General features: G+C 42.1%; 1 protein-coding gene across 1 annotated transcript; it reads right to left on the reverse strand.

The window, feature by feature from the left end:
- TADA2A (transcriptional adaptor 2A) lies at positions 1–24372 on the reverse strand. Its single transcript, XM_009567393.2, has 15 exons — positions 24151–24372; positions 23216–23322; positions 22065–22124; positions 21453–21544; positions 19856–20013; positions 18383–18471; positions 17547–17619; positions 11254–11317; positions 9259–9302; positions 8613–8723; positions 7154–7225; positions 6376–6508; positions 5644–5687; positions 3005–3078; positions 1–1172 (listed from the first exon to the last, which is right to left on the reverse strand). The coding sequence occupies exons 1-15, from the start codon at positions 24173–24175 to the stop codon at positions 987–989; spliced, it is 1332 nt and encodes a 443-aa protein (XP_009565688.2). The 5' UTR covers positions 24176–24372; the 3' UTR covers positions 1–986.
- Positions 24373–25592: the final 1220 nt, after the last annotated feature.

Genomic DNA, 25592 nt, shown 5'->3' on the forward strand with positions numbered 1-25592 from the left:
ACGGGACGTGGGCTGTAACCTGTTGCTCCTCATTGTTACTTTGTTGGGCAGCATCGTATGTCACTGCTAAGGCGGTACATCGGGTGGGCAAGACCCTGAGCAGGAGGGCAGGAATGGCTGAAGTGTGTGCTCTGCACCGTTTGTTATCTCTTCGCTTGTTATCTCTTGTGAAAGAATGTTGGGGTACCAGGCGTCACTTTATTATGTTCCAAAGGGCCGCTCAGGCTGTAACATCCAGCCTTCCCAACAAGCTGGAGCAATGAAGACTTAAACTGGGGGATTATATATAACTTGACAGTCACAAGTCAAGTAGTGAGCAGATGAAGCTTATTGGTTTGTACAGTGCTCTCATGCTGTGATATGTGCTAATATCACATAAAAGTAACAACTGTTGAGGAGCTTCCCTGCAATGTCCTTTCCCATCCTTTATCACAATTAAGTTAAAAAGACTGGACCACTGCGAGCTCTATTTTTATACCCTCGGGCATGTGCTATCTCCTTTGAAAGCTGACACTGTTTCAGCAAGGAGTACAAGAAGGGAGGGGACTGCGTTTCTATACCCCTGTACTCGCACAAAGTCAAAGTTTGACTCTCATTACGTGCTGCTCTGCTGTCCTTATTCTGTGTCACTGTGAGAATAAAAGTACCGTGATTCTCTTTTTAGTTACAGGAGGTGTTAGAAATGAATGCCCATTCACATTTAAGATTAGCTTATATGGCATATGAATCTTTCCAGTGCTATGCAGCGTAATTCTGACAACAGTGGTGTTAAACAGCAGAGTCAAAAGGAAACGAGACAAAGAAATGTCAGTATTCATACAATTTAACAAAGCTCCCTACTTGTTTTTACAAAAAAAAGCCCCAAAAGATTTTAAACAAAAGGAAACGTCCTTCATTCAACACTGTTAAAATCTTCCAGCACTGTCAAAGTGACTTCAAAGCTTCTCCACATCTGCCTGCTCCAGCCAAAGTGCTGCTGTCTGTCCTCAGGCTTTTGTGATGTACCCTTCTCTGATAAGGAAGTCATAGATTTTCCTGGTTTTGTTCACATCGATCTTGATCAGCGCTCTCGCCTGCGCCAGTCTCAGGCCTCCTTGTTTGTTACACTCGTTCACTAAAGCAGCTTTATATTCTAAATAGGCTCCAGGGACCAACCTCACCATCTGACAGAGCTGGAAGACAAAAGGTGAAGTTAATAAACACCAACACTTGTCATGCTCTTTCATTCTGTGATCCCTGTTGCGGGAGTAACAATGTGAATATTTTTCTGAAAACATTTTAGATGTGGGTTTTTTGTCTGGGGGAGGTGTACAGTGATTGTGTTATAAGCTGTTCCTATCCACAGGTAGGGAGGGGAGGAGCTTTGCAGGCTGCTGCATTCAAAAACATTCCTGACTAAAAAATAAACTAGGAGGATGAAAGCAAGCTCTCGGCTCACAGGAGCGTAACTATGAGTGTGCCCTGTGTGGGCGTTGTTCTTTACAAACCAAGGCAAGCACACATGGCAGAGAGACTTGCAACCAGAAATTCAGCATCCTGGAGGAGAGCCAGGGAGGGCATCTGTCCATTAATCCCCTGCAGAGTAAGTCTTTAATACCCTTCTACAAAAGCAGCTATGCACACCCCTTCCGGAAGTCTAGGATGGGGAACTGTGCAGGGAGAGCATTATGTGTTTGGAAGTTTGGTGAAGGGAATTGCTTTCAAAAGCCCCTGTGCTCTGCTGTTAGCTCCAATGCTCCTATTTAGCTTCAAACACCAGCCGCCCTCTAGACGGTGCGCTGTATTGCTCCCAATGGGGATACTGGCTGTCTCCTCCTTTTAATAAGGAAACACTTAATGATTGTTCCTCATTGATAGGAAATTGCAGAATCCAGAGGAACTCAGACTTTATGTCTCAGCTGATGAGGAAATCAGATTGCCCATATGCACTAATGTCCTAGTCACAATTATTTATATGCTGAATGGAGCCAGAAATGCCATGTTCCACGGTGAAGCTGTGATCCGATTTTCAATGCTGCCATCTCCAGTGAAGGGGAAACGGCTTCTGCACAGAGGAAAAAGTCTGAAACATGTGTGTTTCACACACACTGAAATCTGCCTTGTGGACAATCCAAGAAGAGATTATGACTTCTATTAAAAAAAAAATAAGCCTTTCATTTCAATAGTTTTCCAGTGTTGCCTTTCAGTGAATTGCAGTGGGCTACACTGGGCTGCAGATGAAACTGAGCCATAAATACCCAGCAGGCCCCTGGCTGCAATGTTTCCCTCTCCTGGGGTTGCTGCATGGCTTGCAGTCCCCTTTCTGTCTGCTCTGTTGATCCTCCCTCTGCCTCCCATTGCTTTAGGTGACTGCTCTCTCTATGGGACTGCAACTGCAAGACCAGGCTGAGCTAACAACCCCTGGCTTAGAGAAAGCCAGACTCAGTTCTTTGCCACGCGTGCATGCAAAAAGCTCAGCATATGCACTGCAGAGCAGAAATATGTAAAAAACATGGGAAGAACAATATACTGTTATCACCTCTGTGGTTCACATTGGTGTTAGAGTGAAAAGCCAACCACAACTGCTTAAGTCTGGCTGTGAGAGGTCTGTGATATAGAAAGAGCGCCGCTACTCGGGTTCAGTGCTCTGTCCCGTGAAGCCCTTGACAAAATCCTTTGCCAATATTTTAAAAACCAATGTTCATTAAGAAAAAAATAACCCTTCTGCTCACCCCAGTCCCACAACAGAGGAAGAGAGGATGTCATAGTCTGGACAAAAGCACCTTGGCATGCTCCAGCTTTCTTTGCTAAACAAGCTAATTTGCTGCAGCTATGTTGTATGTAAAGTACAGGAACTGAAATTAAGAAGCCAACTGGAAAACCTGAATGATTTTTGTGAACAGGGGAGAGTAGTCAGGGCATACAGCCGAGGTGATATTCACAGCACCTGAAACAGATGGTGTGAGCACCCCTGCACTGTGAAGATAAAGTTTTATATAGATTATCTTTTCGCTTCTTTCCTCACCTCCTTCTCCTTCTCATTAAGTTTCTCTGTTCCTGGGAGACCTGTGAGGTTCAGTGGTGGGGCACTCCGTCTGCCTGCAGAGACAAGAAAGGAAAGCACTGAAGAACTTGGAGCAGTTTGGGTGTGTTATCACAGAGGCAGTTAAAACACTGTGATTTTAGCCCAGTATGATCCAAGGGTTATTTACGGCTTAACACAAAACTGCACCGATTTGATAAAAGGTCTGATTTTGTAACTGGCAGAGTTAAGCACTGTGAATACTTTCATGAGGACTCTTACGCTGTCAGCCCTGGCTCACTGGCTCTTGGGAGGAACCGAAAGACAATAGCTTTCTGTCAAGCTGGCACCGACCGTGGTTACGCTGGGCTGTACCTCCTGACTAAAGCGACTCTTTAGCTGGGGTCAGGGAGGCCAGAGCTGCTGGAGGGCGTGCCGGGTGTGCACAGCGCACCAGGCTAACTCCCAGCAGCGGTGAAACCAGCACCTTGTAAGGATGCTGAGATCATGTATTGGTGTGACTGGCACCCAGTTTCTCTGGCATTACTGACAACTTCATGAAGCAGAGTTTTCTTTAAATGCCTTTGCATAAAATGCAGATATTGTAAAGCAAATGTAGCTCATGGATTTATTTTTGTCCGTTATGATAAACAGTACTGAAAGAAATATCTATCACAAGGTAGTCTGATAGTTCTCCATTTCACTATTGTTTATAACTGCTGAACTTTAACTGGCGCGGCTTAAACTTTCACAAAGGCTGTCTGCTTGCAGGTTTTTTTTTTCCAATAGTATTTTTCTAATAGTATTTTTTTAACTTCCAAAGCTGAGAACAAAGCTGGAATTATTTGTTTGTATGTTTAGAAAGTCTATAGTCCCTGTGCTATGAGCTGCAGATTTGGTACTGTCATAGATCTCTCTGTCCCAGGACAGACTTCCCAAATTTGGCAAAGTGATGAGATCTTGGAAAATCGACAGCTCCATTTTCCCAAGGACTGTGCTGGCTGCTGCTCCAGGCCCTGTCCTGTCCAGGTTCTACCTCTAGGAGTAGGAAGTCTCTCTCTTTATTCTGTGCATCTGTAGGAAACAGATGGGAGTTTGTCTGGGTGAGTGGAGCCTGATCAGAAAGAGAACTGAAAGACTAGAAAGAACTGGAGTAGTGAGTCTCTGGCAGGTGTAGACAAAGTTGTTTCTCAGAACTGCTCCCTTTTCCTACAGCCTGGAATGAGGGTGCTATGATAAGACATAACAGAATGTGGTTTTACTCTTTCTTAAGCCTAGGAAATAACAGACACACAAACTACATTAAAGAAAATGTATTAAGACTGCAAAGTCAAGATCTCAGAATCTAGAAGTAAAGTTAAGCAATGTTAATTTGCCCTACTGTATATTGAGCATGACGCAGTCTTTAATTATACAGACACGTGGCAGCTTTCTGCAGTACCCTTGCCTTATTCAGTGTGCAGGATGTTTGCTTAATTACCAACTATATAGTATTTTGTTTGGGTTTTGTTCAACATGTCATACTGCTTGTAAACACTGCGAGCTATCCAAGTTCCACAGGCAGAGCAATTCCTGTTCTCTTGGGCTCATCTCCTTCAGTGGCCACTGAACACTTGACAAACCATTAACTTCACTCCTCATACCTGCCCTCCAGCTGAGGGGATACCGTACCCACTCCACGGATTTGGGATGCACAGCCTGAGATACACAATGCTTTCTTCTCACCAAACACCTGATCTTAGCTATCGCCCAATACGTTTAAAACGTAGTGCATGTGGCAATGAGTAATTGTTTGGTATTCTGACCCAAATTCTGAGGGCTCCTGGCAGAAATGAGGAATAACATATAGACTCAGTGGCCTCCTCTGAGAAGCTTGGTTTATGAGCATCCACATAAAAAAGGGATGCAGAGACAGAGTTAGAAGCCAGTTTTCCCTGGCAACACAGTAGTAAAGTATAATTATAGTAAAACTTTAGCCCTGTGACCTCGACAAATGAGGATTGGATGTTATAGAAGTCTTGTTCACGAGGGCCTTAACTGATCCCTGAATCTGGCCTTACTGGGCACTGTGAGAAGTTGTGGTCCTCCTGGTGGAAAAATGAACGATTTGTGATTACAGAATTGAAGAATATAAAAGCATATTCATAAGAAAGGAAAACTGAAGTTGCATAGGCAGCCTGCATCCTCTTATTCTATCACTCTGGAGTGCTTAATGCTGCAGCCATTGCCTGCTTCTCAGGCAACTGTTTTTTGGTGTTCTGCCCTTCCAAATGTGCTTTCTGTCAGCTCCATACTGCTATGGTACGTGCTATACAGCTTCATTAAAAACCTGGATGAGCTTTGTCTTTTAAAGGTAAAATTTTGTTCTCATGTAAAAATTCTTTTCTTTCCTGCCCTGTTAATGTTACTTTAGGATGGGTTTTCCACCTGTAGTCAGAAAAATCTAGAAATTCAGCAAAATGCCCTACAGGATTTGTATGTGGAATGAGTTGCAGATTGAGGTAATGCTGACTTGAGCAGTGCTTAATCGTGAGGCTTGAGGACTGACACTTTGGTGCTCAAGCAGAAGAGCCACAGTCCAACTGTCAGCCATAGCAGTATTACTGATGGCTTTTTACGATGGACCATCACGTAACAGTTACCTGAATTCGAAGGAACTGGTACTGTGGGACTCAGACCGGAATCACTGAAAAGAAAGGAAATTTTCAAATTATTTTTTTTACGAATAATTGCATTTATTGGCCCTGAAGCTACTTTCTTCCCCAACTTCTAATAATTAAACAGTTCAACTTGCATAAGCCAGGCCCTGATCTGAAGTTAACAGGATTTCTAAATTTTTAGCACTCCCAGACTGAAGACCGTGTCTGAAACTTGTTTTAATAAAAGGGGGAGGAGGAGAGAACAAAATAAAAAATTCAGTGTAGACTGACTGGGGAAATTCCAAATCATCTTCTCAGCATACAGGATGCACTTCCTTTGCATTGCAGCTTGCTCCTTAAATCAAAGTGCTTGTGCAGGGTGACTACACATTAATAATGCTGATACATCCAAGATCACCTGAAACATTTCAAGTGTCATCTGTGCCCCCATTAATATCTGTAAAGACCTTAATTCCCTCCATGACTTTATTAACAGCAGTGAAGTTCCAGAAATATAAAATACAGAAAACTGGGATTTTGAGCCCTTACTAGTCACCTCCTTGTCTGCAATACTGCCGTTATCCACAGTTTCTTGCCCTTCTGAATTTTGCAGACTGTTCCTACCATAATAAATTGGGAATGCATTTGCTATTTGTCAGACAGAAAAATGTGCTTGATGCACCTCTCTGACTCGAGCCCAGCTATGTGAAATGCAAAGTCTTACTGTAACCGTACATATCAGCTTGTCGACTGAGCCACTGCTGGCAGGCGCTGCTGTCCTGGATGTACTGCAGGACTTCGGAAAGCATAGTGCGCTTTAGGCGTTCCTCATCTCTCGTCTTCTTTAGGTGATCGTAAGTTCTGGCACCTATGACAAACAGATACTACATTCTCACTGGCTGCCTCGGTCAAAATTTTCAGACTGGTGTTTTTCTGCTTTAGGAAATAAGTGAGAAACCCTTCTCCAGCTCTGGACCAGACTCTGCTATTCTCCCTCATGACAACTAATTGGCATCAGGATGTATTAGATTCCACCCTGCAACCCTCTCCCTATTAATTTCAGCCCAAAAAAAAAAAAAAACCAAACCAAAAAAGGCTTCCATGATCCAATTCCAGGACAAAATAGCCCTTCTAATTTATGTAGAGGTCTTAAGCCTCTCTCCAGCTATCACACCAGCTATCACACTTGTTGACAGCCAGTAAAAGCAACCAGAGATAAAGCCCTGGAGACCACTGTGCCATGACACATACATGTTTCTTTCTCAATCTTTTGCTGAGCAGTGACTAAAGCAGAGCTCTAAGACAGCATTTCTGCAGGCTGATGGCTCAAACTAGCTTTAAAAGAGCACAGCTGGACCGAAGCATTACTGCTAAAGCCTCCTTCAGTTAAAGAGCAAGGCAAACACATTTCAAAAATAAGTGTCTTTTTATTCAACATATCCTAAATGTTGTAAAATCATCCTTCTGCACCTTGATGAATGGGAATGGGCTGAATAATGTATCAGGTACTTACTACAGAAATTGGTGATTCCTGCTGCTCTGTATTCCTGCAGTCGCTTTATTTCCCTTCGTAGCTCAAATTCCACTGTTTTACCCCACGAGTAAGCAGAAGGAAAGTTAAAAAAAAAAACAAATGCGGGTCAGTGGGGGCAGCAGCGAACTGTGGTGCACCAGGAGCATTGCTATTGCTTATTTGTCTACACAGCCAAGCTATGAAGCACACGGAATCACAGGCAGGTTTAACCTCTCTGCACAAGTCTGTATCAGATTTCAAAATCGCTGTGTCCTAATGCTCCCAGATCAGAGATTTAAGCCGGTTTTTAGCATTTGCGTGCTCAGAAAAGTTATCCTCATGCTTTGACAGTTCTTTTGCCATACCTTGGACAAGGCAAATAACAATAACGTAGGATTTCTGGAGGGCATTTCAATGGGTTTGAAAAACTACTCCATCCAGGCTCCTTATAGCATCCAATACTGTCTTTGAGCCATGATTTTTATAACTGGACCTTCCAAAATTTTTCCTTGCAGACAAGTCTTTCTCTGCAGTCAGTACGATGAAATACCTGTATATCTTTTGCTCAGAGATATCACTGCCTGTAGCTTTTATCAGCTGGCCTTCAGGCATTGCCAAGTTTTACAATGAGTAATTTTGCTTATCTTGGATTTGTTTACTCGTACTACTCAGGAAACCTGTATAATGCGAGTACTCGACTATCAGGTTAACTTGAGGACTCAGCCGTCACTACAACAGACCCAGGCTCCAGGACTAGCACTCACACATGAGACTCGTGATTTTGCAGGATCATACTTATGGTATTGCACACCTGAAAATACAGTCACAACTGTTTAAATGCTTTCCTCCTTCTAATGAGCAACAGTTTTCCCAGTTTAAGTCACAGAATGAAGCAGGATGTAATGACTCGTACTGGAATTTGACTAAATGCATGTTGTGATTATGCACAAAGACTTGAGATGATGTGGTGATTGAACAATGCCTCTCCCCTTAAGGTAAGGGACATAATGACAGCTATAGTATATAATTATGTACACATATAATAGTTTAACATGTATCTTTCAAAGAAGTCACAGTTTGCTGCCAGCTTCCGATCTCTCAGTACAGACATAAATCTTAGGAATTTTGTTCTCTCAGTGATAGAGAGTTCCAGTAAATGAATAGTGGTCTTTTGATAAGAAAATACTGCTTCTAAAAGATGACCAGAATGTTCAGTCAACTGAGAAATCAAACAAACAACTCGGACTTTTTAGTGGGAAGAAAACACTTGCTGTTCATTTAACATATCAAACCACAAATGTGTTTGTTTTTCCGACGTAGTTAGATCGGAAAGGAGGATGAAAACAACCTCCTGCCCTCCAGAAGTGGTATATACTTAGGAAGGATTGTAGATGATGCAACCCCTCATTATGCCTCATATGTTTAAGAACATATATGCTAAAACGCTCAAAATACTTACGTGCATGGCTTTCAATGAACTTGTCGTGCTCTACTGGGCCAAGAATTCGTGCAAATCGTCGCATTGTTTCGTAAAGGTCTTGAACCTCCTTTGGATACCGCCTTTCTAAAACTAGAGGGGAAAAAAGTGACACACCTTATCACTTCTACCGTGAGAAGAAAATAAATTCAGTGGAACTTGAAGTGATTACCAGCCTCTGCGAACTGCCCAAAAAACCAGACGTGGTACACTTCTGGGCCATTCTGGTGTCACAAATACAAATTTCTGAGGTAAAAGCAACAAAATCATGCTTTTTAATGTTAAGGACTACATAAAGGATGGTATTTAAATGTTGTCTGATTATTTTATAGAATAGTGAGGTGCATTTAAAAGGCCTAGATTTCACTTTCACCCCTCTCCCTGCTCAGTGGAGCCCAAAATGCTTCTGAAGAAAATTTCCAAGGCAGTAACTAAAACACTGAGCTGGGAGTAGTTAGAGCCAGCCAGCTGGGAACAGTTGGAGCAGGAAATTTGCTGGAATTCAGACCATCTGAATACAGTCCAGTATGAATAAACCACAGTGGTGTACTGGAAACAGTGAAAATGCAAAGTTTTGCTTCTCAAGTAGATGTCTCTTTGAAGTTTAGCAGTTACACCTGATACTCACTTTGAAATTTCCTGAGGTTGATTAGGCCATGATCTCTTATAATTCTGTAATTGAGAGCAAAATGGTATTAACAAAAGGTATTAACTCGTGCATGACCTCATAAATACAAAGGCTTCCAAAGAAACTTTGATTTCGACCATCAGAGGAGTCTAAAACTAAACATGTATGAAACTTCCATAACCTTTCAGCTGGCGAGCTGAGAAATGTAGTGATGCAGCACGGCTTTAATCAGGGTAAATTTTGGATAGCAGTGTGCATTAGCCCAACTCTGACAGCACTAAGCACAAAGGGAGCTAAAATCACTTTAAAGGTTTGAAATTGCCTCTTTTGGCACAAATTTCACATCTACAGCATCTTACAATTTGTCCTTCCAAAACTGGAGGTAAAGGAATGCCTCTGAAGCATGATTTTCAGCTTCCGAGGGAGACAAATGTCCTTCTGCTGGAGCAAGGGTGAGAGAGGGACTGTTAATTCCATCCCTGGGAGCAGGATGAAAGAATTTTTCCATGACAGGTTAGATTTTAAAAAGAGGAAAATGATTCAGGCAACTCATAAGTTTGAAATGTTCCTGACAGGATCAGGAAAATGAGCAGAATGAAAAGGCAGGTAAGACATCTGTAAGTGTGTGACAAATATATTTGTCAGAAGTTTCAGCAGATGCCATGTGGTCATTGCTATGTGGTGATTTGATAAATAAATGGCTCTTGCAAATGATAAGAGATACTACAAAGCCAGATCAAGGTCAGGTTGCTCTATTAAATCCATTACACTTCCTTTCCTATACATAAAAGAATATTGCTGTCCCATGTAGAGAGGCCTTTCTGAGAGTGACGTCAGCACTTTTATGTCATTTTCCAGATTTTTGTCCCATCCTGCTGTAGAAACTTTACAGAAACTGACACCGATTGGAGTTATCACGGCACTCTCTTTTAGTATAACATGATTTATCATTATGGAAATTATACCACATAAATATTTTTTTAATGAAGTATAAAGAGCTCGGTCAGTACCTATCAGCTCTTACCCGTCATTCACCAGAACTATGCTTTATTATGAGGAGAGGGAATGGAGGAGCCTTACTCCAAATTACTAATTCTTCCAGCATAGAGTAATATGGCCAGATGTAATTTAAAATATCGAACAAAGTATTTGAAAGTTATAATAAAACTGAATTTAATTAATAGATGGAGTCATTCTAAAAAGCTGTCAAATGAACTGAATAAATTATTCAAACTCACGTCAGCAATATAGTTATCTTCATTACACATTGTGGAAAACTAACTTATGGGCCACTAAGAATTAAAAATAATGATGCAACATTTCTATGGAGTATGTGGGGTTCTAGCAATTAGTCACAGACTGGCAGCTTTTTTTTTTTTCCCCTAAAGCAGAAAATGAATTATGTGCAGTCCATCAGCATTAGAGAACAAAAAGAACAGAGATCTGCCTCTTTTTTTTCTGGTTCCTAGCCGTGGATCTGTGAGTGGTTTCCCAGAGAGTATTGCAGCTTCTCATTCTGCAGAACGGCTACGTGATCTCACACGGTGTGCCAGAAGTGTATTATTTATGTGTAACTGGATTTGGGACAGTAATATGAAGAGCAATGCATACGTGACGTTCATGGACTAAAAGGGACTGGAAAGTAGGCTTTTCACAATTAATGACTTGTTTTAAAGTGAGTTTAAAGGACAGTTATGGTGTGTGGGGGTCCTTTGTCAGCCTTGTGTACTAATAAGCACCAGGGACTGTTAGCCTGGCTGTGCTGGGCTGGTCCCGGGGCGGAAGCCACGTGCCTGACTGTAATCTGTGCACAGAATGAGAACCACACGGCCAAGACGCAGCCTGACAGGCACAGCTCAGAGCAGAGGGTCGCAGTGCACGGGGATTGTCTGGAAGGATGCTATAGGAAATCAATTATGTTTAGTATGCGGACAACACTGGGGACCAAAACATGGTAATGAAGCAAAGGAACACAGTTATTGCTTGAAAACTCACTTTTTTCTTCTCTGTCTTTCCTTTAACCTGGAATGATAGATATCGACAACTGCAATCTTCAGAGCTGCAAAACAAGCAAACAAAAAAGATTAAAGAATACATAATTAATCACTGTATTGTCCTAATTTTCAAGCCTTTGTGTTCGTGGTAGGCTGAAATGGTCACTCTGCTGTTTTAAAAATCTGTGGCAATTTTACAGGGTCATAAACTCATTCGAGGCTGACCTCCTGCAGATTATACGCGCTGCATGTAGAACCTTTCTTTTGCTTCCTCCTTCCAAATACATTGCTGCCCGCAAGTATGGACCTGGGTAGATCCTGAGAACTCTCTTCCTTCTTGGACTGTTTTACTATTGGCACTTATTTGTTCCTTCATACATGCAGCTGTTAAGTATTCCTTCTGAAAAGCAAATTCATCAGATTTAAGGATCTATGGTATTATCTTTGGACAAAGGCTTCTTTGCACAGAACGAGGAACTACACAAAAATAGAAAGACCAGTTCTGAACTGTAGAGATTCAAAGTAGCCTTTGCTATAGTTCTTAAAAACATCTACAAGATTTTAGCTTGTTAATGTCTAAACTTATCTGTCTGCCATAAGAACGAAGAGAATAGTTCACGACAATGTGAAGCAGCACAGGAAAAAGCCATGCTCATTAGAAATCATATCCTTTTTGAAATCAAATCTGTATGCAGCCTGGCTAATCCACTCGGAGATCCCTCAGCTTCTTTCTCCTGTAACCAGTAGGTTAATAAACTTTTTTGGTAAATTCTTGAAGGGAAAGATAAGGAGAAACCTATCACCTTCCCTACCCTCATTATGTTAAATAACGCAAAAATTCTAGGTCATTAAATAAGCATAGAGTTGGCTGATTTCTTGGTTGGCTTTCTTTCCCTTACATTAATCATTTTAATATGGTCTCAGAAGGAGGAGGCTTAAGACTCGACAGTGGGTTTACAGTCTGTAGAGACACCATGCAGCTCTTCGAAACTAAGCAAGAGCACGTCCCCTCTCAGCCCACCGCGCAGCGCAAACAGGGGTGGCCTGAGTGTGACACAATGCAGAATCCACTCTTCTCTCTGTAGTTACAAGAAAAGAGCAAAACTGATACTGGCGGTTTATTGATTGCAGTCTCCGATAAATAATTAATAATGCAATTAAGAAAGAAGTGCGTTTATGTGCCTATTTTAAAATATGTATGTCTATGTACACAGCAGGAAGCCCCCGGCCTCCAGGCAATTCATCTGTGCAGTCCTCTGGGTAATAAAATCTCATATAAACAGGGACAGCTGAAGCCCAAAGGCTGCGCGTATTAGCTCAGGAGCCAAGAACTCCGAGTTACACTCGCTGATCCTGTATTAGCAAAGGAATCTTCCATTTATACAAACCTGATTTGATGCTAATCTAGGAGCAAAAGATTGCATATGAGATAGGAGGGGTGGTACAATATTCTTAATTCTTTTCACAAATTTCTTGCCAAACCAGAGCATTCAAGATTCATCACGTATTTTCATCAAGAGGTATTTAAGTCTCCTAATTTAAAAACAAGCACAGGTAAGAAATTACCTTCTTGCCTTAATGTGGGGATAAGAAATTGGGAAATGCAGCAAGTTAAACATGAATGAAATATATTACTAAGTGTTGGAACTGGTGCCAATTTATGGAAAATATTTTTATATTTTTAAACCTTCTGCAAGCTAAGCTAACACGTTATTTTCTGGGGTTTGTGTGGGCAGAACTTAATAAGTACATGCAGAAATTGCATTGGAGAACCTCTATAAATATCACAAGTAATTATGCACCTATAACCACTGCATTTTGATGCCTCCACCTGAGTGCACAATATTCTGAAAGAAATTATGATCAGCTGGGGAGGGGAAGGAACATTCATGAGAACAAATGAGGGGAAAAAATGGAACTTCCGCTTACAAAAAAAATAGTATTTGCTGCCACATGCACTTCTGGAGAGGCTTTTGTTTTTAATAGACATATTCACACAGGAACAGCCGATTACAAAATCTGGAATGCATGAATAACTCGGACTACTATACTGTTACATGCTGCATTGAAATGAGAAAAGATATGCTGTAGGAATGAAAATGATTTGCCTGTGCTTTTCCCCATGGATTATACTAGGGAGGCAGTTGTTTGTACTGGTAACTCAAGATAATCTAAGCTGACACGGTGTTCAAAGTGTCCATTCTGGGAAATGATAAGGTTCTTTGAGATGGTCAGAGTAGCTTTGAAGGATCCAGTGATAGGCAGAAATTCAAGGCTCTTTTCTCCATTCCAATAAAAATCAAAATATTTTGGTTTCTCAAGAGTGTGTCCAAAACAGTTGCTTTGCTTTTCATTCCTCTTCAGCTTCATTTGGTCTGCAAAATCTTTTTTGAACACTAATGAGTGAGACCTCTGTTTCATGCTAGCTAACCTCTGTTTGGCATGCAAGGCCCAAATAATGGGAAGAATGCAAGCGAAACAGAGTAAACAGGCTGTGTACCCAGTGTGTGCCTTGGGTGGCACAAACTGAAGGGCTACAACCCAAATTCACCCTCCCTGGAGGAAAGCAGGACCCTGGGCAAACAGAGGATCTGCCTTCAGAGCATGTCAGGAACTTCCACAAATGAATAAACACCATGTAATATTCAGAAAGATATTGGCTGCCTGGTGTCTCATAAAATGCAATGCCACTGCTGTGCAGCCAGGGTTGCAGTCCATTTCCACTTCTAAACCTGTGGTTTCAGCAATTACTTTCCAGTGTTAGAAGTAAAAATCATTTACATGCAAAGGAAAAGCAGAGAAAAAGATGAATTAGTAAGGTTTTAATTCAGCCTGATGAAAACTTGTAATTCATGAAAAATTCAAGCGCTCTGGGCTGAATTAGATTCGTAAGTAGTTGTTCCTTTTGATCTGTCCATTACGTTTGTCTTTAACTGCAACGTATATTTGCATGCACTTATTATATTGCAAGTACTGAACAAAACTTAACCATTTGAGATGTTAATTGAAATATGAGAGATTTCATACAATTTCTACCATTTCACTAATACTGAGAAGTGACTGAACAATGCCTGTGACCTCCTCTGTGGTGGGAGGCGCTGCTCAGTCTGCAGGTACAGTTTCTGCAGTCCTCGTAAAAAGCCGCCCAGGAGTCTTCCCACCTTGTATTAAATTGCCTTCTTCTTTCTTGTGAAAATACTGAGAACTTGTTTAGAGTGACACAGGAAAATGTAATGGGGAAAATACAACGATATCAGGAAACACAGGTCAAGAAGCTAAGGTCTAGAACTTTTTATAAAATTATTTTTTACAAAATTTCAAGAAAAGCACAGAAATGTGGAGGAAAGGAAAGAAGGGAGAATTCTGCTCCAATGAAAATATCCAATATTCCTGTGGTATGTGCAACCCAGAGACTGCAGCACTGATCTATGACTTGGAAAACAAAAGAAAGAAACCATAGAAATTATCCTGGTCATTGTGTTCTCAGGGTCTCACCTGAGTAGCTTTCAGAAAATGGAATATAGAAGTAGTTTTCAAAAATTAATCTTGAACACAGTGAGGTTTAATGTATGGCAGGAAAACAAACTGAGGACTTTGTCACAACCCGGATACTTAATCCATGCTGCAAGATGCTATTTATATTTCCCTGGGCTATAAATGTGTTAAACCCCTGTTTTACACTTCTGCCTTTAAAAAAAAATATAGGTTGCTGTTTGGCCAGCAAAAAATTGTTGCGAGCAGGTATGGAAGACAGCCACGGGGCTGCTTCTCAAGGGCGCTTGAAAAGATCGAGTGTAAGAAGCTCGCCGGTGGGTAAAGAGGCAGATAGATCCGCTGCCTGAAAGTAGCAGGACAGGCACCCTTGGGAGAGATTATGAGAACGTGGGCCTCCAGGGCTGCCTCACAACCTTCTCTGCCTGTTAACTAGAAAGTACAAAGGTTTCTTAAATCATCCAAATGCCTTTCCCCTCCTTCAAATCCAAATGCGGAGCCATTTTCTACAGCGTGCAATCCTACAATTAGGTTGTAAAACATTCTCAAAGTCAGCACCTGAGATCTTTAAAACTGCAGAACAGGGAGGATGTGGCTTCTTCCTTTTTCGTATTAATTTGGAGAATGGAAAGACCTAATTCCAAAGTTTCTTCCAGAAAATAATTCCTCTCTCCTCAAGATGTCTCATGTAAGAGAAAAACAGCTGGTGAGACCCTAAGACTTCATTTGTAGAGGCATTCTCACTCACGTGGGCAGATCTAGGACAGCTGTGGGAAGGAATCTGCCAGAGTTTCTGAGCTAAGGGATCGAAAATGTCGCACTCCATAACCTCTGCCAAAGAGTTTTCACAGGGCAAACGCCTGACATCCTGTACTAAATACTTAAGACAACTGAAGAATGGACTAGAGAACATCCAATGAAATTATCAGGCAAAAGATCTGACATACAGAGGGAAGTATTTTTTCACACAACACCTAATTAAATTGTAGAACTCGTAACTCAATTGTGGAACTCTCTGCTACAGGATGTTACAGGGGAAAAGTACAAATACATATAGTCCTAACAGTAGAGAGCAAAGTTCATGGAGGACAGCTCCGTTGGTCAAAATGGAACACAACCTATGGCTCAAGGAGTCTCTAAACTTATCACTGCAGGAGATGTGGAAGATATGCCAGGACAAGTATCTGCCTATACCTACCCTTCCTTACTTTCTTCTTGTGTGTACCTGCTATGCGGTACTGTTGCCGAGCTACAGACCAAAGCGTCTGGCCCTGCATAGCTTCACAATATTCTGAAGAGATGAGAAAAGATGATTTTTGCATTCAGATTGACAACTTAAACAGGAGTCTGGTAGGAGATATCTTAAATGGCTGAACTTGCAGGTGAAGATGCGTTAGGGGATATGGAAGACAGTGCAGCTAAACCAGCTTGAATGAATATTAAGCTTCCAGTTAATAACAGCTTTAGGAGATTATCTTGCTTTTGCAGTTTAGCAGGACTCTGTATAGGACACAGAAGCAAGAAAATACGTCTTTTCATTGTAATAATAGAGAGCTGGTATGATGAATCCGTGATGTGTCCACAAACCAGTCCCGCTTTTAATAAACATTAAATGGGAAGACAGACACACATACCACCCTCATAACCTTTTCTGAGCCGAGGGAGTTTGCATTCTTTCAAGCTGTGTGTGTGCTGCTAAATTTCAAACTGGGTTTTTAAGTTTGGAAAGACTGTACGTAATGTGATTTGTCTGTCTCCGAGGAATGCCAAGGCTTTAGCTTCGAACTGCCTGGCATAGATGGGAGAATTCTGAAGCATAAACATGGTAATTTTAAACACTATATGTGCTTATAAATGTGGGGAAAAGTATGATCTTTTCTTCTCTATGGATTAAAATGTCATTTTAATAACTCCTGTTATTTGGTATTATTAGCAGTAATGGGACTCAGAGCATCCTCTCCACAATAAAGAAGTAAGTTGTCACATACAGCTAATGCTACTATAACTCAGTGTGCACATTTAATGCATGAAAAATCACACAACTTCAAGAGTAGAACAGTTTCAATGTTTTGCATATAGTCTTAAACTACCTACCCTCTTGCTGCTTGTATTAATACCTATCCTGATACCAGATTTCCTAAAAGAACAGAGGTCAGGATAACTGACAGATCTTCTAAGAAAGTAGGTATAGTAGAGGAAAAGGGTATTGGCAACAGAGAAGAAAGTGTCCCTCTTTCTGAATCAGAACAAAAGTTGTGACTTACTATAATGCTCACAAACATTATGTAGACTGAAATATCCTTTGGCCACAGAGGGGAAGAAATATCAAGGTATTGATGGTTTTGTTTCTTAATAGGCCTGTAGGTCTCTTTAGTCAAACACTGATGCATTGCTACCTGTTTCCAGACAAATTGCTTCTACTTAGCCAAACTTTCTCTACAGTTTATACTGGATAAAACATCATTTACTTCTTTACTAAAGAGATGCCTTCTACTGGTGGAGACTATTCGAGTTCAGTCGTGTTCTCCTTCACAACTGGCTACATTTCAGCAATAATGGAAGCGCATTATTCTATTTACGTAAGTACCATTCGTACATCCGTTGATTAAGAGCATTTAAAAGACACTTGAAAGTGAGGGCTATAGAAATGGCAGTGTTTAAATCCCAGTACACAGAAATGAGATGACTGAAAATGTATGTTCACCTTTAAAAAAAAACGTGTGGAGAAAAAGACCCAATGAAATGCTGTGTAGGCACTCTGGAAAATTGTTTTCAGACAACGTATGAAAATATGGGACTTACCATGCAAAATGTCTGAATCGTCTTCTACAAAATCAATATCTCTCAAATCCCATTCAGCATAGTTGTCAAACTCCTGTTCAGAGGTGATTAATAAATTGTCACTAACTAGCACTAAAAAAATGGTATCAAGTTTCAGTATGTGTACAAGTAGTGAAAACAGAGATATTTACTCATACACAGCTGTGCAAGGTTCCGTACTTGATCAACATACTTCACAGGGGAGCTTTAACTAGGGAATGTATAATATGCACCCCTGTGGCTGGAACTGAACAGGATGCTGGGATAGGATAATGAGAATTAATCAGGTAATCTCCATGACTCCCACACTGTGGTGGAAATTCTGCTCAAAGGTACAAAACCAACAAGCCCCTATACGGCAGAATTCATTACTTCATGTACAGGAGCTTGTTTTGCAACAGGAACTGAGGCCCTGGGCCCACAGCTAAAAACGCTGAGAACAATGCAGGTCTTTCAAGTGATCTTTGGATCAGGCTCATATGTGCTGCTCTAAGGGAAATGAAATAGAAGCATGCTGAAGCTGACCCCTTTTGCTAAGCATCTAATTCACAACATCTAGTCCGCTTACATAAGAGCCATTCTTCGCTGGGCATCTGGTGGCAGCACACAGGGACAAAGCCGGGGACCCAGACTGCCTGCTGGCAGCTCTGTGGGCCTGCAGCGCCACCTCCGTAATTAATTCCTTGCTTTAATCACTCTGTCCTGTCCTCACGTTTGCACTATGAAGAGTAAAGACCTATAGGCAGGGGCAAAGTGTGCATTTTCTGTTCTCGCATTCGGGAGCAAATCTAAGATAATGTGAGAAGAGAGAGCCTTACCTCAACAAAGTCAGCTCTTGCTGGCATATACCCAGCCATGTCCCTGGAGAGCAAGGAATCAAAAGTAGGCCGTGGGGGATCATCAGCAGCTGAAAAAATAAAGTTTTTCAGTTGTTATGTAGGGCTTGGGGCCTTCTCTTATACAAAACAATCTGTAAATAGGTGTATCTCTTGCAGGAAAAGTGGGAATAATTAATTGAAGAAAAACATCCTGATTGGGCTTTTACTCGATGTTATATTCAGAAAAATGAAGAAAAATGCAGTAATCTGAGATCTTCATAGTATTCTCCAAAGTCAAACACAGAAATTCAAGGTAATAAATAGGTTATGAAATGTAAACTCTGCATTTCAGAGCTCAGCATCCCGCCGGTAAACCTCTGCAGATCACTCGGTCTCAGCGTGCAGGTTCTTTTAGTTAATTGCAACAGGGGTGTTAAATCTGCCATCTTCTGGGTGCCGTTTACAGAGAGCTGCAATTAAAGCTATACAACTCGGAATTTTTACAGCGCTTCCCAGCTGAGGAGCTTAGTGTTTTACAGACAATAATGGACCGAGGCTCACAACACGCTTGTGAAGGAGCTAAGGATTGTAAGTCCCACACTACAAATAAAGCGAGCGGAGGCACAGAGAATTTGTCCTGGCCCAGGTCGCATAAATAAATCAATGACAGCCAGCAACAGAACCAAAATTGTCCAGTTCCTGCTGATTTAGCTCTAACCACTTTATTGTGAATTTAAACCTCCAGATATCAAACAATCTCTTTATTCAGCCATTCTGAGAGCTTTTTAATAGAACAGCTTTTAAGACTGGGGGAATTCTAAAGATGTTAAATGTAAGGAAAACTGAAAATTTTTTAAAAATCTAACATACATTTTTTAGAAGGCACTTCTAAAGAGAAAGGTGTGAAAGCAGCATAGTTTAAAGGGAGTGATTGTATGACAAATCACGCTGGCAGTTAGACCCGCTACATAGTGGATAATCAGATGAAATGTTTTAAAGGTAGAAACCCCTTCTCAGTTCACCTCAGTTCACCTTGCTAGAAAAGTCACCGGTCAAGCATCAGGGTGAGACTCACGCTGGTATTTACTGTGACGGACAAGCTGTGTCACATGTGAAATAGCTTTGAGGTCCAGGTTTTTGCTGTGGTGGTTTCTATGAGTGACCATTTTCCCTGGTTGTGCAGGAACTCCTGGTTGTGAGACCCTGACATCTGTATCAGCCCACTCTGTTCCCTCTCTTTTCCCACCAGCAGTCTCGTCTATTTGCTACACCCATAATTTCACACAGTGTCAGGAAAACCCTACTACTACATTTATTCGAGTTAGCCATCAGAACAAGCTCCCCCTTTGGGAGTGAAAGCCATCTGCATGTGTGGTGCACGCCTTTTGCCAAAGGCTGCTCATCCCGGTTTTGGAAGAGCAGAGACCTTGCGCAGAAGCTCGCTGCCTGTGCTGGTGGCCAGGGGATACTCACGGTAGAAAGGAATGGCTGTTTCGCTGTGCTGTGCTTCCTCCGCCTGCTTCAGGTTCAGTAATGTAGATGCAAACAAGGGATTGTTGATAAAGTGTTTCATATAATGTTTCTCACACTCTTCCTTGGATTTTGTACACATCTGGTTGGCTACATCCTGCCTGAAGTGGGGAGAGGGGGAGGCTTAATACAAAGAACACAGAAACGTTGGAGGTTTTTTGCTCTCTGGACAAGAGACTGATTGCATTGTGTGCAGACAACTGATCTGTGATGATGTCTGAATTCACATTTTGTGTACTGAGCCAACACTCACACGTTTGATGCAGTGCTATGAGCACTTTTTGGGTGATCATAAGGAACACAATTCACCGCCATTACGTGAGAAGCTCCCTGGCTGGTGGAATGTACCAAACCTTTCATATGTTTAACAATTTAGTATTGTTATTTGACAGCTTTTTATACCTTTTACTAACTCCAGGTAATGGTAAAACTTAAGTCTGGAATCGTATTCTGCTTCCCAAGTTTCTCTTGTGGTTTTAATTGGATAGTGTTTTCCCTGTTCACATAGCAATGTTAAACAGTTTTTTTATTTAAACACCAAAATGGTTGTACAAAACACATTCTAGAAATCTTGCCAAAATTTCTTGGAAAAGTGGTTGGCTAGGAAAATGAAATATTTTGTCTTTATAAAATGGTTATTTAAATTGAGGACTTTAAAAAAAAGCAAACAACCCACAAGAAGCAATAATTTCAATTTCTGTTAAACTAAAAGCTGGATGCAAGGGATTCCAGGGAGAAAAGTAATTTTTTCCTTTATTTGGTAAAGGATGGAAAAAGCCAAGTGTTTAAGGAAAAAGTTAAGATTACTTGTATTGCTAAGTAGGGCAAACTGTACTAGACAGCATACTTGCAGAACATAACTGCAACCAGCTTTCAGCCTTAATTATGACAGCAATATACACATAGGAACTCACAGTTCTGTTTCAGTGAAGTCTGGAGTTCTACACTTTTAATACAGCCACGTTTTCATGCAAGAGGAGCAAGAGAAGAGAGCTAACTCATGACTAAAGAGCTCCTTTCTCTACAAATGTACAACTACAGAAGTTGGCACAACAGAATTTAATGCAAAAGTATTAACTATTTCAAATGCTCTCTCCTACATATGAAAGAAAAGCAGGAAACCTCCAAAACTAACAATACCTAACTAGTCACCCGTAAGGGAACTGAAACCACACAGCATGAGAAATTCTGTAGTTGTTTTCTACACAGGAGTAAATTGAGGCATGGAAAATCTTGCGCAGCACTTGAGCTCCTTCAAAACCTAGTGACTTTAATGTGAACTGAGGGAGCTTTGTACTTCACTGGAGATGCTCTCCATCCCATGAGATGCCTTTAAGAATTTCCTTGTATATCTAACTGCATATTTGAAAACCAAATTTGCTACTCTGGTCTTCCACTGTATCTGCTAAATTAGTGTCTCATCCACAATAAGTCACTGAACATCTAAAGGGCAGGGATGTATTCAACAGCAAGATCTAGTGAAATGAAAGGAGAAACTACCCATTATTCCCTAAAGTTGGCTGAACCACTAAATCCTCACCAGTTTCCAAATCCACAGTCCATCACAGCTTCTAGGAGTGCCATTTCCTCCTGAGCCGTCCAGTTAGGATCTAAGACAGGGAAATCGGAAGTCTAGAGAAGAAAAGAGCAAACCAAACTGCTGTAATCCTCTGTTATAATCCACTACATGAAGAGCAACAAAGTTCTAAACTACAGGGCAATGTAGTATATAGTACTGGCAGTTTTAAACTTTTACTGTGTCCCATGAAACCTGATCAAATAATCATTTAATTATTTAGGGCACTGGGTCACGAACTACAGCAGAAACCAGCTTGTTGCTGCAGATCTTCTGATATACTTTTACATGTTTTATCTACCAGCTGTAACTTAATGTTAGTCTAGTGAGATGCATTGTGCTGTCCAGGCACAACAACAAAATGTAGTCTTAAATGTCTCCACTATCCCATTATGTTTCAGGTGGACACTATTTGCCCTCAAGAAGACTTTTTTTTTTAATAGTTTGAAACCTCAAAATCAAAGAATTGTCTCACTTAACTTTTCAATGCAGTATTAGCATTGCAATGGAATATTAACTCCTGAGAAGTTACGAAAGCTCAAGGTTGAGTAGGTGTTGTCTAAAAGGACTATTTACCATTATCTCGTACGTATGATCACTTTGATGTTTCTTATATTCAAATCCTCGTGTGAAACACTGTAGAACAAAAGATGAGCATCATGTTAGTCTGACTTCTGTTCTGAAACCATTTTAACTGCCCCCTTTTTCCCATTTATTTTGCCCCCTTTTTCCCATTTATTTTTTGACCACTAGGTATCCAGCACTGATATCCTGAAAGAGAGATTCTGTTTTTCTGATTTCATTTTAGAAAAATCATAAAACGGTAGAAAAATCTTTGTTAAAATTAGAAAAGAACCCCTGCAAATCTGCATACTTTTTTTTGTTAAGTATTTATGACAAAGTTAGGCAGGAGAAAGGAGCTTAGTGGAATGTTTTGAAGTAGATTGTTCCAGGAAGAGAGCACAGAGCATTTCCTAAGTCTTGAAAGCACAGTTTCCCTTTAATCTTGGTTTTCTGTTTGAAAAGCACCAGCACCATTCGTTTGCCACTATTTTCAACAGTCAAATTTCTGGGTTTTTTTAAGTACGAGTAAATGAATAAAATACACCCAATATGCAAAATATGGCATTGTGTATTTTGTAGATAACCGAGCACAAAGCTAAGCTCCTTTTTTTTTTGTTCTAGAGCTTACTGCCATTTTCAAATCATAAATAAAGCAAACTTATTTATTTAAGAATTAAAATTAGCAGAATTTTCTATCGTTATAAAATCCCACATAATTTTTGAAGAACAATATCTGGTCACAAAATTATTGTCAATATTGCAAATTTTGCCCAAATTTTCCTTTGCATTTGTGGGTTAAAAAAAACAATGTGTGGGGGCAGGGAAAGGGTGTTTCTTGATGGCTTTTCTTTTCCATGCCATAAAAAATGACAGAAACAATACCTCTCTAGACATGCAGCAGCACGCTCCATGACGCAGTCAGGCTGACTGCATGTCTTTAGGTAGCTTTGGCTGCCTTCACAAAGACCTCCTTCAGCTGCTCATGCCTCAGTTCTACAGCCTCCAACATTTGCTTTGTCATTTCCCTGTCCCTGAGCAAAGTGTGTTGATACAAGTTTACTGAGACCAGTTATTAATGTGTTTATGGAACAGCTTGGCACCGGGCAGCCCTTTGATGACTTTCTCAAATAAATTAATGCCTTTCGTTTCTTCCTTGCACTCACCTGCAAACACAGGAGGAAGGGAGGAGGCCCACACTCAGCACACTTGACATAGGGCTCTGTGAGGTACGAAGAGCAACCCCGGCACGGAGGCTTATCAAAAGGGTCATCTGTGAAGCCAAGAGTAAATCTCATGCAACACAAAGAAGGCATTGGTTTGCAGTCATCTAAATTTACATGTGCCCAGTAATTTTAAGTGAACTCAACTGCAAATAACCTCTTACTGCAGATTCTCCAAATACCTGTTAAAAGTTCTTTGTTCAGCTACAGTTGAAGACAGATGTTGGCACTGCATTCCCACCAGACCTGATACATTGAGGGCTAAACCTAAACTTGTGCAACAGAGCCAAAGGAAAACCTTCTCTGCGCAGCCTCCTGGTGGAACTCAGCAGCGACGGCAGAAGCTGCGCTAGCTGGGTGATTTCATCCAGTGCCCATGCTCGTCATCTGCACTGAAGACCAGACTCAAGACCTTATTTGCGGAGAATACTGCACAGACAGCTGCAGTCTCCCACCCATCCACCTCAAGTCAGACTCATAAAGCATCTTGCTGTGGTTGCAAAGGCATCAACATGATTGTTCTGCAACCCATCCAAACCTCAGACTCTGCCCAGATTGCTGAACAAGGAATGAAACACTGCTCTGCAAGCTTTTTTTATTTTGTTCATTGCAAAGGAGTCAAAATAAATAGACTGTCAAGTTACAAGCCACATTTTTTTCCAAGAAAATGGATTTGAACTATGTCATACAAAAAGAAGATAGAAAAAAAGACCCAAATTCCCACTGAATCTTTCTTGTACTCTTGCTCTTGAGAATTTGATCAAAGAAGTGACCCTGCCGACACAATGCTGCTACTTTTTTTTTCTCCCTCCCTGAGATGGCTGCAAAAGTCTTTAAATAATGTAAACACTTCACAAATATCATCTTACGGTACTTACTACTGAAGGAGGCCAGGCGCTCCATTCCTCTCCCTCGGTGTTGTTCCTAATCTTCCAAGTAAAACCCGTCTTGCCTAAGAGCCCGTAATGCAAGCCTTGCCCCAGCCAACCAGTATGTCCCAGAAGGGTATCCTCTCCCTGCGGACGTCTCTCACACAGCTCTCACAGAAGGGATCCTTCTGGAATGTCCTGAACAGAAAAGCAAAAGCTCTGTCAGCAATCTTCGTAACACGGACCATTTAACACAGGTGAGAGTCTGTTTTCTGCATATGAGAAGAAATCAAATACGGAGAGATGGGATACATAGTACGAGCTGTGAAGTGATGGGGATGTAAGCCAATTCTGAACTGAGGCTTCCAGTGGGAATGTATGCACTGAGTAGAGTTATGAACTGCTGTTGTCCCACAAAGTGTTCTGAGCCTCCAAGATCCACCTCTGTACAGGGAGGTCTCACACTGCTGTCCACCATCAGAGAATTGAATTGCTTCCCAGTGTGGGATCTCTACCGTGTCCCACTTTTACAAGGTATTTTTGCTGTACGTGGCTCAGGCAGCCCCATATCCCACTCCCCAGTCTCCACTCCCCTGTATCCCATATCCCCACTCCCCATATCCCTACTCCCCATATCCCCATTCCCCATATCCCACTCCCCTGTATCCCATATCCCCCCTCCCCAATGCTCCATATTCCGCTCCCCTATATCCCATTCCCCACTCCCCAGTCCCCCCTCCCCTCTATCCCACCCCACACCCCGCTGCCCCATACCCCATGTCCTGTCCCGTTCTCTCCCATCACCACCAGGCGGCGCCCTTCGGTCTCAGCCCCTCCTAACTCCGCCCCTCAGGCCCCGCCCCTCCTCAGGCCCCGCCCCACGCGCCGCCAGAGCGGAGCACGCGCTCCCGGCATCCCTTTCCCCCTCCCCCGCCCCGTCCGGCTGCCCAGACGCCGCCTCTCCCGCTTCCCCCGCCGCCTCCTCCCCGCCATGCTGCGGTCACGGCTTCCCCGTGGCCCCTCACGGGCCGGAGCAGCGGCGCCTTCGCTGTTCCCTCTCGCGGTCTCACCTGAGGCCGGGTGGCGGGCAGCACCCCCGCGCGCCAGGGGCCGCCGCGCCCCGCCCTGAGCGCGCGCCCGCCCCGCGCCCCGCCCCGCGCGCGCCCCCGGCCCCGCCTCGAGCGCGCGCCCCCGGCCCCGCCTCAGAGCCGCGAGTTCGAGGCTGCGCGTGAGGCGTCGCAGCCGCGTTGGACACATTAGTCTCGGTGTGTGCTCTCTCCTGAGTTATAATTTTAGAGGTCACCTGGGCAAAGGTTTGTGAACCGTGTTAAACCGCGTAGTGACCAGGAATAACCCCTCTGAGGCAACCATAGAATGGTTTGGGTTGGAAGGGACCTTCAAGCCCACCCAGTCCCTCCCATTGCCATGGGCAGGGACACCTCCCACTGGAT

This window comes from Cuculus canorus, chromosome 20 (assembly GCF_017976375.1).
Source record: "Cuculus canorus isolate bCucCan1 chromosome 20, bCucCan1.pri, whole genome shotgun sequence".
In the NCBI taxonomy this organism is placed as follows: domain Eukaryota; kingdom Metazoa; phylum Chordata; class Aves; order Cuculiformes; family Cuculidae; genus Cuculus; species Cuculus canorus.

Bases quoted from the DNA above. Each gene is read 5' to 3' on its own strand.
- TADA2A (XM_009567393.2), bottom strand. From the start codon at position 24,175: ATGGAGCGCCTGGCCTCCTTCAGTA. The intron at 21,545-22,064 runs GTAAATAGTCCT...TTTCTTCTCTAG, and splicing joins ATCATACGTACGAGATAATG to ACTTCCGATTTCCCTGTCTT. The intron at 8,724-9,258 runs GTGAGTATCAGG...TTTCCCCTCTAG, and splicing joins CAACCTCAGGAAATTTCAAA to TTTTAGAAAGGCGGTATCCA.